We start from the raw sequence: 14981 nt of genomic DNA on the forward strand, positions 1-14981 counted from the left end.
CATAACATTTTTTTTTTTTTTTTTTTTTTTTTTATTAACCTGGGGTATCTCAGGCCCATGGAGATGCTTAGACTGATCCCCAAGGAGAGGTGCAGCCCACAGATAGACCATCTCTCCGGGTATTCAAATGGGCCCTAAAGCATAGGCTCATATCCGTGTTAGGTGACCAGGATAATTGTGACTTAGTTTCACGAAGCAGGTGGATCGAACCTGAAACGTGTTGGCGTCTCAGTCCCGTCTCCTTACCACTCGACCACAATCACCCGGTCAGCTATCATAACTTGAAAATAGTTAATCTTTATTTAAACCATTTATAGATTATAATATTTAATTATTTGTACAAGATTATAGTTTTTAAAAAACTTTTGTAAGATATAAGGTATATGACTGTTTTGTGAATAAATTATTGTTTTCAGTCTTTTAATAGTATATTTGTTTGTTCTGAGAAACAAGTAATTGATCGTTAAAGTTCGATATACATTATGTTCAGTAAAAGTAAGCGGGAGGAAGAAATCATTGTATTAATTTTGATAATTACATATAATATTAATTTTTCATGGCTATGTACTAATATATATATATAATCTATAAGAACTTTTATATTATTAGTAAGATACCTAAATAAAAATCAGTATTCATTGTATACTAGGAGTTTTCCTGCGCCATGCACAGAAATATTAATTTTTAAAATAACATTTATATTTCAAAAGAAAATTTTGATTTATATTTCAATATTATTAATTTATAGTTTAACTTCAATAGTTATAAAAAATCATAAACGTATTTTTGTAATCTTATTTTTTTATTTGGTATAAATATTTAAATTTGATTTGATTTAATTTTTAATAAAGATAAAATTAGATTTTATAAAAATAGTTTTAATTATATTATTGTGTTTAATGATTATTTATTTTAAATATATATATATATATATATATATATATCTTCCCATCTAATTTTAAATATATACATATATATATATATATATATATATTTATATATAAATATAAATTCTAATAAATTTGAGATTTTGTTTGTTTTAGTTAAACTGAAAAATCTTTTTGCTAATTTAAATGATGAAGATGAACGGATAAATTTAAATAATGTTTAAATATTTAACTATCAAATTTTTTTTGGATTAGTGTTACTTTATTTAGTTTATTTGTATTAATGTGAGATACATATATATTATTATTTTAATTGTGATATATGAATTATTAATATATTTAATAGTTTACCATAAATAAATATTTATATGGAAAATTGACATTAATGATGATATATGAGTTATTTTTATTACCATATTTAAAATTCCAGCAAAAAAATTTAAATTTTTATAAGAAAATTTTATATCTCACAATTAATATGATGTCATGTCACTATTTTCTAAAACCATGTCATCTATTTTAAGTGTCATGTCATCTTTTTTTCAGCGAAAATGATTGTAGTGACGACGTGTATATAAATTACTTCGCAAATATAGTTTAAGGGATTTGTAACCCTGTTTCTTGGATTATGAAGGGGTTTTAGATCCAAACTCATAATAATACTCATTTTTCTAGTTGATCTAATACACTTAGTTTAACCAGAATGTTTTTAACGATTTGACCATGTTTTTACGTCCTAAAATTGTACTGAAAATCTCAAGAATTTGTCTAGATTCTTTTCTTTTTCCTGTCTTATTTTGTGGATTTCTAAGATCTAACTTGATTGTTTTTATAGGAAATGGCAAGTTTTTGTTATATCCTTTGGAGTTTAGCCTTTAGAGTCAAGATGAGACGACGACGTTTCGAACAAGATTTTTCAAGAACAGAGCAACGTCCGTGAGTTTCTTACACAGTTTTATATAAACTACCCACTTTACACACTCACTCACACACTCACTGAAAAGAACAGCGACATGGAGAAAACATCTTCACCGGAATCTGCCACCATCTCCGTCAAATCTCCGGAAACCACCGTCGGAGAGATGGAATGTTCTTTATTGGACGAAAGCAGCATTCACGACATCGACTACTTCGTTAAGACCATAGCCCAGATCAAAGCCAAAGGTGTCCGTGCCGATCTCATCGGCTCCATCATCACTCATTACGCTTCCAAGTGGCTCCCTGACCTCTCCGACATCTTCACAACAAGCCCCGATGGTCCGAACCAACAATCTCAACCGCAGCAACTACAGTCGGAGAGCTTCTCAGTAACGGCGTTTGTGATGAAGAAACGTTTCTACGTCGAAACACTCATCGGAATCATCCCGCCGGAGAAAGACTCTGTTTCTTGCGACTTCCTCCTACGTCTCCTCAGAACTGCGAACCTTGTCGGAGCAGATGATAACTACAAGGCGGAGCTCGAGGGGAGGGTTTCGTGGCAGCTTGACCAAGCTTCCCTCAAGGAGCTAATGATACCTTCGTTCAGTCACACGTGCGGGACTTTGTTAGACGTTGAGCTGGTGACTCGTTTGGTTAAGAAGTTCGCAGGGTTAGATAGCGAAGGAGTCAAGTCTGGTGCTTCTCTGGTTAAAGTGGCGAAGCTTGTCGACTCTTACTTAGCTGAAGTAGCCGTTGACGGCGATTTAAGTCTCGTGGAGTTTGTTTCCCTAGCCGAAGCTCTCCCTAACCATGCTCGTGGTACAGAAGATGGCTTATACCGCGCAATTGACACCTACCTCAAGGTAAATGTCAAGTTCTATTAGTTTCTAATTCAATAGTATTGCTAGCCCTCGGTGTTCGCTTTTCGGACCGATATTTCATTTTTTGTTTTTTTTTTGTTCGAGTATTTTATAACATTTGTTTTTAATTCAGTTCGGTTAATTTGATTTTTTTTGTTTGGTACAGATAACAAGATTAAGAACCGGCTATTCAAAAATGAAAAATTAATCCAATTCGGGTTCATTCTGTTTTTTTTTTTTCCGGATAATTATAGTAAGAAGTAAGATAATTCGGATATTTAGATTAAAAGTATCGGGTAGTTCTTTTTTATTCAGTTTATAAATAGTATTTTAGTATATTGTGTTATTCCAAAATTGAACATAATTAATATTTTAAGTATATAAACAATTAATGTTTGAATGTCCATTCGGTTATTGGTTCGGTTTTGATATTTCAGTTCGATTTGGTTTGGTTTCGGTTAATTTGTTCAGAGCTAGTATTGACAATGAGTAGATTGGCAATTCAAAGTCGGAAACTTTAAGCATAATTTGTGATGGGTTTGATTCCATTAGAGTTGGTTTTATTTGTTTAGGCACATCCTAAAGTGACCAAGCAAGAAAGGAAGAGACTTTGTGGACTAATAGACAGCAAGAAGCTATCAGTGGAAGCATCTCTTCACGTTGCGCAGAATGATCGTTTACCGGTTAGAACTGTTATTCAAGTTTTACTCACTGAGCAGGCGAAGATGAGTCGGAGCCGCCACAACAACAATGATTGGAGTGGCTTAACGTTCAGTCCAAACCCTTCTAGTTCACACTACTCAGAGTCAGGTCCAGCTCGGTGCATGTCCAAACGCGAGATGAATGTCCAGCAGATGGAGATAAAGAGATTGAAAGGGGATATGGCAAAGCTCAAGAGCGAGTTTGAAGCAATGCAAACACAGTTAGAGAAGCTGGTTGAGAAGAAATGTAGTAGTGGGAGTAAAGGTTTTTTTAGGTGGAAGAAGTTGGGATTTAGAAGTGGTTTTAGCGTTAGCGTTTTGGATAAGAATGGTGAAGAGTTTGGTGAAAATGGAGAAACAGGAGAATACTTTGGTTATGAGACTCAGACACCTAGTAATATGAAGACAAAGCTTGTCAAAGGAAGAACACCTTCTAGGTGGAGAAAATCAATGTCTTGAAAAAAAAAAAACAGAGTTTTCTTTTTATCATGTCCTTATTTATTTTGCGTTATTGTTGTTGTTCTGTATTTTGAAGCTCTTGTCAAGCTATAACTTGTATATTTTCTCATTGCTAATAAGTCATATCGATGAGTTGTGGGTCAAGCTTCTTTTCTTCTTGCTTTTTGGGATCTTTATGAAAAGAGAATGCACTGAAACTTTCTCTCTTAGCTTCTTCTATACCTGGTTTGTCTGTTTAACCTTCAACCACATGGTTTCAAAGCATTACATGTCCTCTTCAAACTTTCGGCATCAACTGCAAAGTGGGTAACTGGGTATATATGGGTAAAGTGCAACCCCAAAACATTTTTGCCGTAACTATCTGTCATTTGTACTTTTATAATCTCAAAGTTAGAAGTAAAAACATTATGTTTTCCAAGTTAAAATCAATATTTGAGCAATTTGTATCCAATCTATCTAATATAAATAAAGTTACTCATCTCTTTAGAGCGTGAAACACGTCATATTCCTTGTCAACTTGGTTTGTGATTGATTTTTTATTAGGATATTGTATCTTTCGTGTTAGGCTTTAGATAACAAGATTGACATACTAAAGCCCTTTACTCGAAGTCCATATATACAATCCACTATAATCTATAACTCACACCTTAACCTCTTAACGTAGTTACACACGCACACATCACTACAAGAAAACAGCGGTATTCTGACGGACATTCCGACGGAAAATGAAATCGTCGGAATATACCGAGGAATTTCCGAGGAAATTCCGAGGTAACACAAAATTGGGGTTCCTCGGAATATACCGACGGAATTCCGAGGAAACCTCAGTCCGTCGGAATATTCCGAGGAAATTCCGAGGAACAATGTGTTCCTCGGAAAAAACCGATGAATTCCGAGGAAATATTATAGCCGTTGGAGAGCCGTTGGGGGATTTTACAAAATTGCGAGGAAATTCCGACGAACTAGCCTTTTCCGTCGGAATTCCGTCGGAATTTCCTCGGTATGTCGGCAGGATTTAATCTATATAAACAAGCACTCCTCTTCCTCTTCATTCACTCCATATCTTCATCCTCCCTCTTACTCTATTTACACACGAATTTGATTCATAAAAAATATGTCTTCTTCAAATTATTTCCGTTCTTGGATCGATCGACCTCATTTGGATCCGAACACGAGATTGCTTACGGAAGAATACCAACGAGGTATAACCGAATTCATGGGGTTAGTTCACCGACAACCGGAAGCAAAAACAGGTAAGTTAAGATGTCCTTGCTCTAATTGTAAAAATAGAAAGGTTATTAAAGAGTGGGATGTTTGGACTCATCTATATTTGAGTGGGTTTACACGAAGTTACAAAATTTGGTATCATCATGGGGAAACTGATTATGAACATGGTAGTACTAGCGAACCTCAGCCAGCGGTTAGATTAGAAGAACCAATTAGAACGGATGTAGATTATGGTGTAGGTACTGAGCAGATGGTAAATGATCATTTTAGAGGGGAAGATTTACCCAATGCAGAAGCTAGGAGATTTTATGATATGTTGGATGCTGGAAAGCAACCATTGTACGAAGGTTGCAGAGATGGTCATTCAGCTTTATCATCTGCTACAAGATTGATGGGCATTAAAACAGATTATAATTTGGCTGAAGACTGTGTGGATGCGATTGCTGATTTTGTAAAAGGTATTCTACCCGAGGATAATGTAGCTCCTGGTTCATACTACGAGGTTCAGAAACTCGTAGCTGGTCTTGGTTTATCGTATCAGGTAATAGATGTATGCAGCGACAACTGCATGATTTATTGGAGGGCGGATGAACAGCGGGTTACATGCAAATTTTGTGGAAAGCCTCGTTATAAAGATACGAGTGGAAGAGTTCCAGTGCCATATAAAAGGATGTGGTATTTACCTTTGACGGAAAGGTTGCAGAGGTTGTATCTGTCTGAACGCACAGCGCAACCAATGAGATGGCATGCGGAGCACTCAACAGATGGTGAGATCAGACATCCTTCAGATGCAAAAGCGTGGAAGCATTTCCAATCAAAGTATCCCGACTTTGCGTATGAGAGAAGAAATGTCTACCTTGGATTATGTACTGATGGTTTTAGTCCGTTTGGCAAGAGTGGAAGACAATATTCTCTATGGCCCGTCATTCTTACACCATACAACCTCCCCCCAAACTTGTGCTTGCGACGAGAGTTTTTGTTCCTCTCGATTCTCGTTCCCGGACCAGAGCATCCTAAGAGATCACTTGATGTGTTTCTTCAGCCACTAATATATGAGTTGCAACAACTATGGGCTCAAGGTGCTGAAACATACGATGTTTCGTGTAAAGAAAACTTTCAAATGCGGGCAGTACTAATGTGGACAATAAGTGATTTTCCAGCATATGGTATGTTGTCTGGATGGACAACGCATGGAAGGCTATCATGTCCATATTGTCAAGATAACACTGATGCTTTCCAACTAAAACACGGAAGGAAAACGTGTTGGTTTGACTGTCACAGGAGATTCCTACCACCTGATCATCCATATCGTAGGAGTAGGAATTTGTTTACGAAGAACAAGAGGGTGTTTGACAGTCCACCTCCGGAAATTTGTGGGAAAGATTTGAAGATACAACTAAGAGATTTTGGTGCAGAAAGGACGCCAGAAGTCGGTGGACATGAGCGTTTTCCGGTAGATGCTGTTGGAGAACTACATAACTGGCACAAAAAAAGTATTTTCTGGGATCTGCCATACTGGGAGGATCATCTGCTAAGGCATAATTTAGATGTCATGCATATTGAGAAGAACTTTTTTGACAATCTCATGAACACGATCCTTAATGTTCAAGGTAAAACAAAGGATAATTTGAAGTCAAGACTGGATTTAGTCGATATATGTGCTCGTTCAGAACTTCATGTTGATGAAAATGGTAGGGCTCCTTTTCCCATATACCGACTTGATGCAGCGGGAAAAGATGCGTTCTTTGATTGGATTTCAAACGATGTGGAATTTCCAGACGGTTACGCATCAAATTTGCGTAACTGTATCGACAGAAAGGAAGGAAAGTTTACTGGCTTGAAAAGCCACGATTGCCATGTAATGATGCAGCGCCTCCTTCCGTTCGCCTTCAAGGAACTATTACCACGAAATGTTCATGAAGCAATTGCAGGGATAAGTGGTTTCTTCCGCGATTTATGCACGAGATCAGTGACTCTTGAAGGTATTGAAAATTTGAAGACTAACATAGCCGTGATTCAGTGCAACCTTGAGAAGATATTTCCTCCCTCATTTTTTGATGTTATGGAGCATCTTGTTATTCACCTGGCAAGAGAATTGGAACTTGGTGGTCCTGTGCAGTATAGATGGATGTATCTGTATGAGCGGTATATGTTCCATTTGAAGAAGATGGTGAAAAATTTAAGTAGGGTGGAAGGTTCTATAGTCGCACAGATGATCAATGAAGAAACTTCAAACTTTGCCGAGTACTACTTTCCAGCAGAAGTTCAGACCAAAAACAGAAGACCTGCTCGGCATGATGATAGAGGCGAACGGGCAGCATATCATGTTACGGTTCCAGACATTTTCACAGATGTTGGACGACTTAGCGGAAAACCAAAGGACCGTCGACTTACTGAGCAGGAGCGCAGTCATTTGCAAACATATTTGCTCACCAACTGCGAAGACGTTCTTCAATATGAGAGGTAAATAAATGAGCTTACAAATTTTTATTTTAACAAGTTGAAATTTAAATCTTAATTAATTACATTATTGTCATCATATACAGGATTTTCATGGCAGAAAAGCGGTTCGAGTATAGATACGCCACAGAGGACGAACTAGAAGAAATGAAGCAGAGAGAATTTAGTGGATGGATGTTTACTTATGTGAGTGCTTTAAACAAATTAAAATATATTTTATCACATATTTATACTAATTCACATTTATTGATATAATATATATATATGTGCTATTAATAGGTGTCTGCTGGTTTGGCCAGAGGTGAAACATTTGACGATTGGATACGTGAGATGGTCGTTGGACCAAACTTTGTTGTGAAGTCATATCCGAGATTTTGTACTCGAGGATATGCATTCACAACTCAGAAGAGGAGACGTTCGAGTACGACTTATGATGCTGGCGTTTGTTCTGCATCAGGAGATGATGTATACTACGGACACATACATGAGATTTTGGAAATTAAGTATTTGGGCATGGTTGGATTGCGCTGTACTGTTTTCTATTGTGATTGGCACGACAACACCCCAGATCGAGGTGTGAGAACAGATGCATTTGGTGTTACATCAGTAAATTCGAGGCGAAAGCTGCAATATTATGATCCTTTCATTCTTGCTTCTCAGGCCGATCAGGTAATTAAATGTTAATTATTCAGAATGATTCATCATCATGTGTATTAATTTATAATTTTTCTAAATGTTACAGGTTTGTTATATCAAGTACCCCCGGGTAAGAAACAGAGATGATCCATGGGTTACTGTTACAAGACTCAACCCGAGAGGCCGAGTTCAGGGAAGTTCTGAGCTGGAAGACCCACTACAACCAAGCACATCCGGCAACTTAAGTGCAGCAGAAGATTTAGCTGGAGTTGGCCTTGTAGTCGATTTAACCGACTTTGGAGAGGAAGCCGTCGTTCACGTAGAGGATGAACCAGTGATTGGAGAGTTTCACGAAGATCCAGATTCAGATTCATCTGGTGATGATGACTCGGAAACAGACTACCATTGAACTTATTTGTTTTTATTTTTAAAGAAATACCGAGGAAATTCCGAGGAACACTTGATATAACCTCTTTCCTCGAATAATAGTTATTTGGTTTATCTAGCAAGGCAAAGCTGAATACGAATTAAAAACTACTCAGAACACAACCAAATAAAACGAAGAAACCATGTAAAAGAAATACGAACTCATAATTAAGAAACCCAAAAAAAAACTCAGTTCAAAATTAACAGAAAATAAGACCATAAAACGTTAGAATAGAAAAGAAAATAAAATAGATGGTGATAGCTCCTACTCCTCGTCTCCTGCTCCAGATGTTCCTGCATCGTTGGGTCTCTTGGACCTCTTTCTTACCCTGTGTGTACCACTCGAACCCGAACCAGAGGTGGATGGAGAGTTGTCCCGATGAACTACATCATCCTTTTGGCAACGACACGGCCTGATACGTGAAATGGCAGCCCAGATCTTGTGTAGCATGTCGTTGTTTGTCTTTATGCTCTGATCTCTCCAATGTTGTTGCTGGCGCGAAGTGGCGTTCGGTGGAAGCTCTTGCAGCTTGTACTGGCTGGAGTCTGATGGGAGTAGCTGATGGGGTTGTGAATCATCTGGAATGGCTTGTGCAGCCTCATCTTCTCCTTCTTCATCAACCACGCCCTTGCCTTTGGTCTGATATTTTGGCGTGAAGAAGGATGGCTTGTCTACTAGTGCGGTAGCAGGGGGTAGGAACTCAACTGCAGCCTCTGAAAGTAGAGAAGTGAGACCGATCTGAGGTAGGTGGCAGTAGAGTGTTTTCTTCGCTCGGTCCTGGAATACGTAGACGTAAGGACCATCCCGATGGATCCTCGAGTGGGGACCAGCTATGAACTCCTTACTTACTAGAGAAATGACATCCAGGTAGTTCCAAGCAATGTTGTTCGATCTGTCCAGTGCTACCTCCTGGTTCTTGCAGTCTACACCCACATGTCTAAGGATCCGAGTAATCACTGCACCAAATCCACATGCATTGCTCTTTTTTTGGTTACTTTCCCCTTGTATCCTGCTAAGTTTGCGGCCAGCACCGCTCCCATGTTGAAGGCAGTAGCAGGTGGGAATGTAGAGTTTCCAAATGCCGGTAGCAAATGCCTCACACCTTGGTACAGGAGGCACAACTCCCATTGCGTGACTGATGCGGCTGTGGTTGTCCCGTATAGCAATGAGCCAATGAGGCGTGTGGCATATCTCAGTACTGGGCTCCGGATAAGTGACTCCTTTGCCTGAGAAGATCTATAAACCCCTGTGCCAATCGTTTCCCAGAAGTTCAACAGCTCTGAAGTCCAATAAAGACCAGATGTCCTCTCCCCTGCACTCAATCCAAATAGTCCGCAGAGGTCTGTGAAAGTTACCTCATAGTATACTTTCTGCACTACGAATGCCAGAAAACCTTCCTGATGCCTATCATCGGGACGGGTGACGTATGCGGATGCTATGAACTGGCGTACCAACTCCGGATAAGTGGGTTCGTTGAGGTTGCATAGTTGGCCTAGACCCATGTTCTGGAACAGTCCTTCAATGTCTGCTTGGATTCCCAATATTGTCATCGTCTCAGGACATGCTAGTTGTGTAGCCGGAACGGCTACCTTCTTCATGTTGTTGTAGTGGGTGGTATCAGACTTATCCCACTTCTTTGGCCTTTGCTTCTCCAGATGAGACGAACCCTCTTCTTGTGGGTTCTTCTTTGCTGACATTTTTGTGCGCTTCATTCTCTACAAAATAGAATCATTGCTCTCAACATGGTTATAATCAATTAAGAACTCAAAGCAACATGAAAATGAAAAGCGAAATCGAGTTGTGATAAAAAAAAACCAAATTCAAAAAAATTGTCAATCCGTAAATCATCTCAAATCCTGTTACAAACTCGTTGATCACAGACAATTGTGTTCTATTCCATGTTTAAACATCTGTTTCATGCATATTTGATCAAGGAATCAACACGGAAATAAGAAATACACAAAACCCAAAAAATTGCTCAAGAACACGATTTCAGAATGTGGAGATTCGCGGAGTATACCTGTCTTAGGGTGAAAACGAGTGTAGGAATCAGGTAGAGCTCGAAAAATCAAGGGGAATAGAGCCCAAAATTGTTCAAATCGGATGATTATAGAGAGAGAAAAGGGGGGGGGGCGAATTATAGGGGAAATCGGAGGGGATGAGAGTTCTGAGGTTTAGATCCAAAAAGGTCGGGTTTTGCCTTATAATTCTGTTCGCACACCCATCGATCGATGCGTTTTTCCACATAAACGCATCGATCGATGCGTTTATAAAAAAACATACAAGATTTTCCGAGGATATTCCGAGGAAGGCTTCAGATTTTGTTCCATCGATCGATTGTTCAATCCAATCGATCGATCACATTCTTACGGCTTTCGTCCATCTGGTGATCGATCGATGCGTTTTTCTAAACAAACGCATCGATCGATGCGTTTATAAAAAACATACAAGATTTTCCGAGGATATTCCGAGGAAGGCTTCAGATTTGTTCCATCGATCGATTGTTCAATCCAATCGATCGATCACATTCTTACGGCTTTCGTCCATCTGGTGATCGATCGATGCGTTTTTCTAAACAAACGCATCGATCGATGCGTTTATAAAAAACATACAAGATTTTCCGAGGATATTCCGAGGAAGGCTTCAGATTTGTTCCATCGATCGATTGTTCAATCCAATCGATCGATCACATTCTTACGGCTTTCGTCCATCTGGTGATCGATCGATGGGTTTTTTCTAAACAAACGCATCGATCGATGCGTTTATAAAAAAACATACAAGATTGAAACCCCAAACACTAGTTCCTCGGAATTTCCTCGGAATATTCCGACGGAATTACGAGGAAGACAAGGGTTTCCTCGGAATAGTCTGAGGAAATTCCGAGGAAATAGGGGTTGTAAACCGAAAAAAACGTTTTGCGGTTTGAATAACACCTACATAACCCTTATTAAGTGTCTTACGTTACTTATGAAGTCTAAAATTTGTTCCTTACCCCTTAATTAACACTTTCCGATTGTATGAACGAAATCCCACAACATAAGAGAAACACTTATACGTTTTAATGAATGGTATAGGGAATACTTTCAATTAGTTTTGAAATTTGTTATTTAATGGTTTATGCTAATCTATACAAAGAATCCTCAATGGTATACATTACAATTGTATAACAAATGAAAAACCCCAAAAAAATTGATGTTTTGAAACCCCAAACACGTGTTCCTCGGTATTTCCTCGGAATATTCCGAGGAAATTCCGACGGATACTTTACTATCCGTCGGAATTTCCTCGGCATATATTTTCATTTTACCGGGCAAATATTTCGCGAAAATTGAAATTTAAATTCCGACGGAAAATGTCCGTCGGACCCTAGGTTTTATAACCACGAGCCACTTCTTCTTCCCCATTTCTCTCTTCTTCCTCTGCGCGATTCCTCTCTTTTTTTCCGGCGATTTCCCCCTGAAATCCGACGATATCTCCGGCGATCTCCCCCTTTTCTTACACAAATCATGTAAGGACCCTATCCCACTCTCTTAGATTCTATTTGTTAGGTTTTTGTGGAGTTTTGATAGATTTTTGTTAAGGTGATTGGTTAGGATTGTGATTTTTGGTTGTATAATAGGTTTAGAATTGTGATTTAGTTGAATAATTTGTTTTGTTGAATTGATTTATAATTTTTTTATTATTTTTTTATTTTTTTGTATTTAGAAAATCGATTTTAGTATATAAAATCGATTTTTGTATTTTACAAAACGATTTTTCTATATAAATTCGATTTTTTGGATTTTACAAAAAAATTTTTGTATATAAATTCGATTTTTTGGATTTTACAAAACATTTTTTAATATCTATACAACTTTTTTTTTGATTAAAAACTATTATTTGGGATTTAAAAATATTTTTAATATATATATATATTATTAAAACTATTTTTTGTAATTATTGAACTATTTTTTATTTATTAAAACTATTTTTTTTATTAGAACTATTTTTATATATTTATTAAATATTTTTAATATCTATAAATATTTTTTTGTGATTAAATTATTTGAGACTTTTAAAAAAAAATAATAATTTATATATTTCTGTATTTATTAAATATATTTTTTTTAATTTACAGGTCTCATGATGATCAGATCCGGCCTCGACAGCGTCGTGGTCGTGGTGGTACGGGGAGCCAGTCTCGGGATTCCACCCATTTTCAGGATTCCCCTTCGCCCCACAGCTCCTACCATACATCTCCCTCTGCTGCACCCGCTCCTGCTCCTCTCGCTCCCGCTGCTGCACCCGCTCCTCCTCCTCCGGGTCCTCCAGGAGTGATGAGTGTTGCGGATTTGGTTCAACAGCCCGGTCGTGACCATCTTCCGTATCTCACTCCGTATCCACATGGACATGGTCAAACATGGTAATTAAACATTTTTTTTTCTTTAAATTTTGATTCATTATTAACCGTTTGTTCTTTTTATTAGGTTCAACCGATCCGGGAACGGGATCAGCGCATGGATCAACCGTATGATGTACTCGGCCCTCGACAAGGGACATCCGACTTTCACTCACTTCCCTACCGAAAAGCAGGTTCTGTGGTTTCGTCAGTTTGCGGTAAGTATTCTAATTTTTTACTTATATTTTTAATCTTTAATATTAATTTTTTACTAATTGTGTTTTTTTTTTCAGCAAGAGTTCAACTGGAATTCCGATGAGACGCTCTTTATCTATCACCACTTCGTCCATAAAGTTATGGACAACTATGGGAAGCAGATCCACGAGTGGAAGAAAAAGTGGGAAATCAATAAGGTTCGATTTAATTTATTAAACAATTTTTTAATTTATTAAACTATTTTTAAATTTAATAAACTATTTTTTTTTTATATTAAAAGGTACCAAAGTCGATGAACGACACGGTCTGGAAGGAGTTGTGTGCGCATTGGGATAAGGAAGAGACGAAAGAAACTTCTTCCACCAACTCCACCAACCGCAGGAGCGACCGTAAAGGGAAGGGCATCTACAAGCATAACTTGGGTGCTCAATCTATTGCCACTCTGGGAGATCGCATGGTAAGTTCAAATGTTTTTTCTTCAATTATTTGAGTTTCAGAATTTTAATTTATTGTGCATTTCTTCTAATTTCTAATGTTTCTTTAATTTATGTTTTTTTTCAAGGCGGAAGAAAATGATGGCGAGCCGGTTGATGATCTCGCCCTAATGAGGAGGGCGTATACCAACAAGAAGACCGGCCAGATTGATGACGGTCTTGTGAGGGACGTGGTCGACCTGGTCCAAACTCAGGTGGTAGACGAAGTGTCTCAGCTTCAAACCGAGGATGACGCTTCGACGGCTTCGACCAACTTGTCTCGGTGTCGAATCAACGAAATCGTTGAATCCGTAAGTTCTTTTTTTTTTAAAGTTCAATTCATTTATTTTTTGGTTTAAATTTGTAAATTTGGCTATTTTCTATTCAGTCGGTTCCAAAGAAAAAGGGACGTTTGGTCGGTTTGGGTCGTCGCACCCGGTCGGTTCCTCCTTCTTCTGCACCACCGCCCTTTGTTGATCCAGAAGTACTTACGGCTCAGTTGAAGGACAAAGATGATCGTATATCTTTGTTGGAGACCCAGATGGCGGCTCAACAGGCGGGCTATGAGGCACAGAGGAGGCTGAACCAGCAAATGATGGAGATGATGCAGAGGATGTACCCGAACGAGGTGTTCCCGGACGTGCCAGACCCGTAGATTATTTTTTTTTTCCCAAAAACTCGGAATGTTTTATTTTTATTTGTGAAACTTTGAATATTAATTAATATGATTTTAATTTTAATTTTAATTTCATATTTTCGAATTTAAATTTCAGAAATTTTATTTTTTTAAAAAAATTAATATTTTTTACATTCCGAGGAAATTAATTATATTTTTCACGCGATCGATCGATGCGTTTTTGGACATAAATCCATCGATCGATGCGTTTTAGACATATATACATCGATCGATAGGAATATACCGACGGAACTGTTCCCTCGGATTATACCGAGGAACTGTTCCCTCGGAATATTCCGAGGAACGTGTTCCTCGGAATATTCCGAGGAAGCTGTCCCTCGGTATAATCCGAGGGAACAGTTCCGTCGGTATATTCCTATCGATCGATGTATATATGTCTAAAACGCATCGATCGATGAACGTCCGAGGAAATATCCCGACGAAGTTCTCCCTCGGTATATTCCGAGGACATTTCCGACAAAATAATGGTCCTCGGAATTTCCTCGGAAATTTGTTTCCTCGGAATTCCGTCGGAAAATTCCGAGGGATTTCCGACGAAAAAAGAAATTCCGAGGAATTATTTCCGACGACTTGTTTCGTCGGTATGTCGTCGGAATAACGGTATTCCGACGAAATTCCGACGATTTTTTCCCTCAGAATCTT

At 38.1% G+C, this 14981-nt stretch overlaps 1 protein-coding gene across 1 annotated transcript; it reads left to right on the top strand.

Moving 5' to 3' along the window:
• The first annotated feature begins 1566 nt into the window (after positions 1-1566).
• On the top strand, positions 1567-3969 carry LOC106415487 (root phototropism protein 3). The gene is made up of 2 exons (XM_013856217.3): positions 1567-2668; positions 3238-3969. Exons 1-2 carry the CDS (start codon positions 1901-1903, stop codon positions 3823-3825), a joined length of 1356 nt encoding a protein of 451 aa, XP_013711671.1. The 5' UTR covers positions 1567-1900; the 3' UTR covers positions 3826-3969.
• The last annotated feature ends 11012 nt before the right edge of the window (positions 3970-14981 follow it).

Source organism: Brassica napus, chromosome C6 (assembly GCF_020379485.1).
Source record: "Brassica napus cultivar Da-Ae chromosome C6, Da-Ae, whole genome shotgun sequence".
NCBI classification, from domain to species: Eukaryota; Viridiplantae; Streptophyta; class Magnoliopsida; order Brassicales; family Brassicaceae; genus Brassica; species Brassica napus.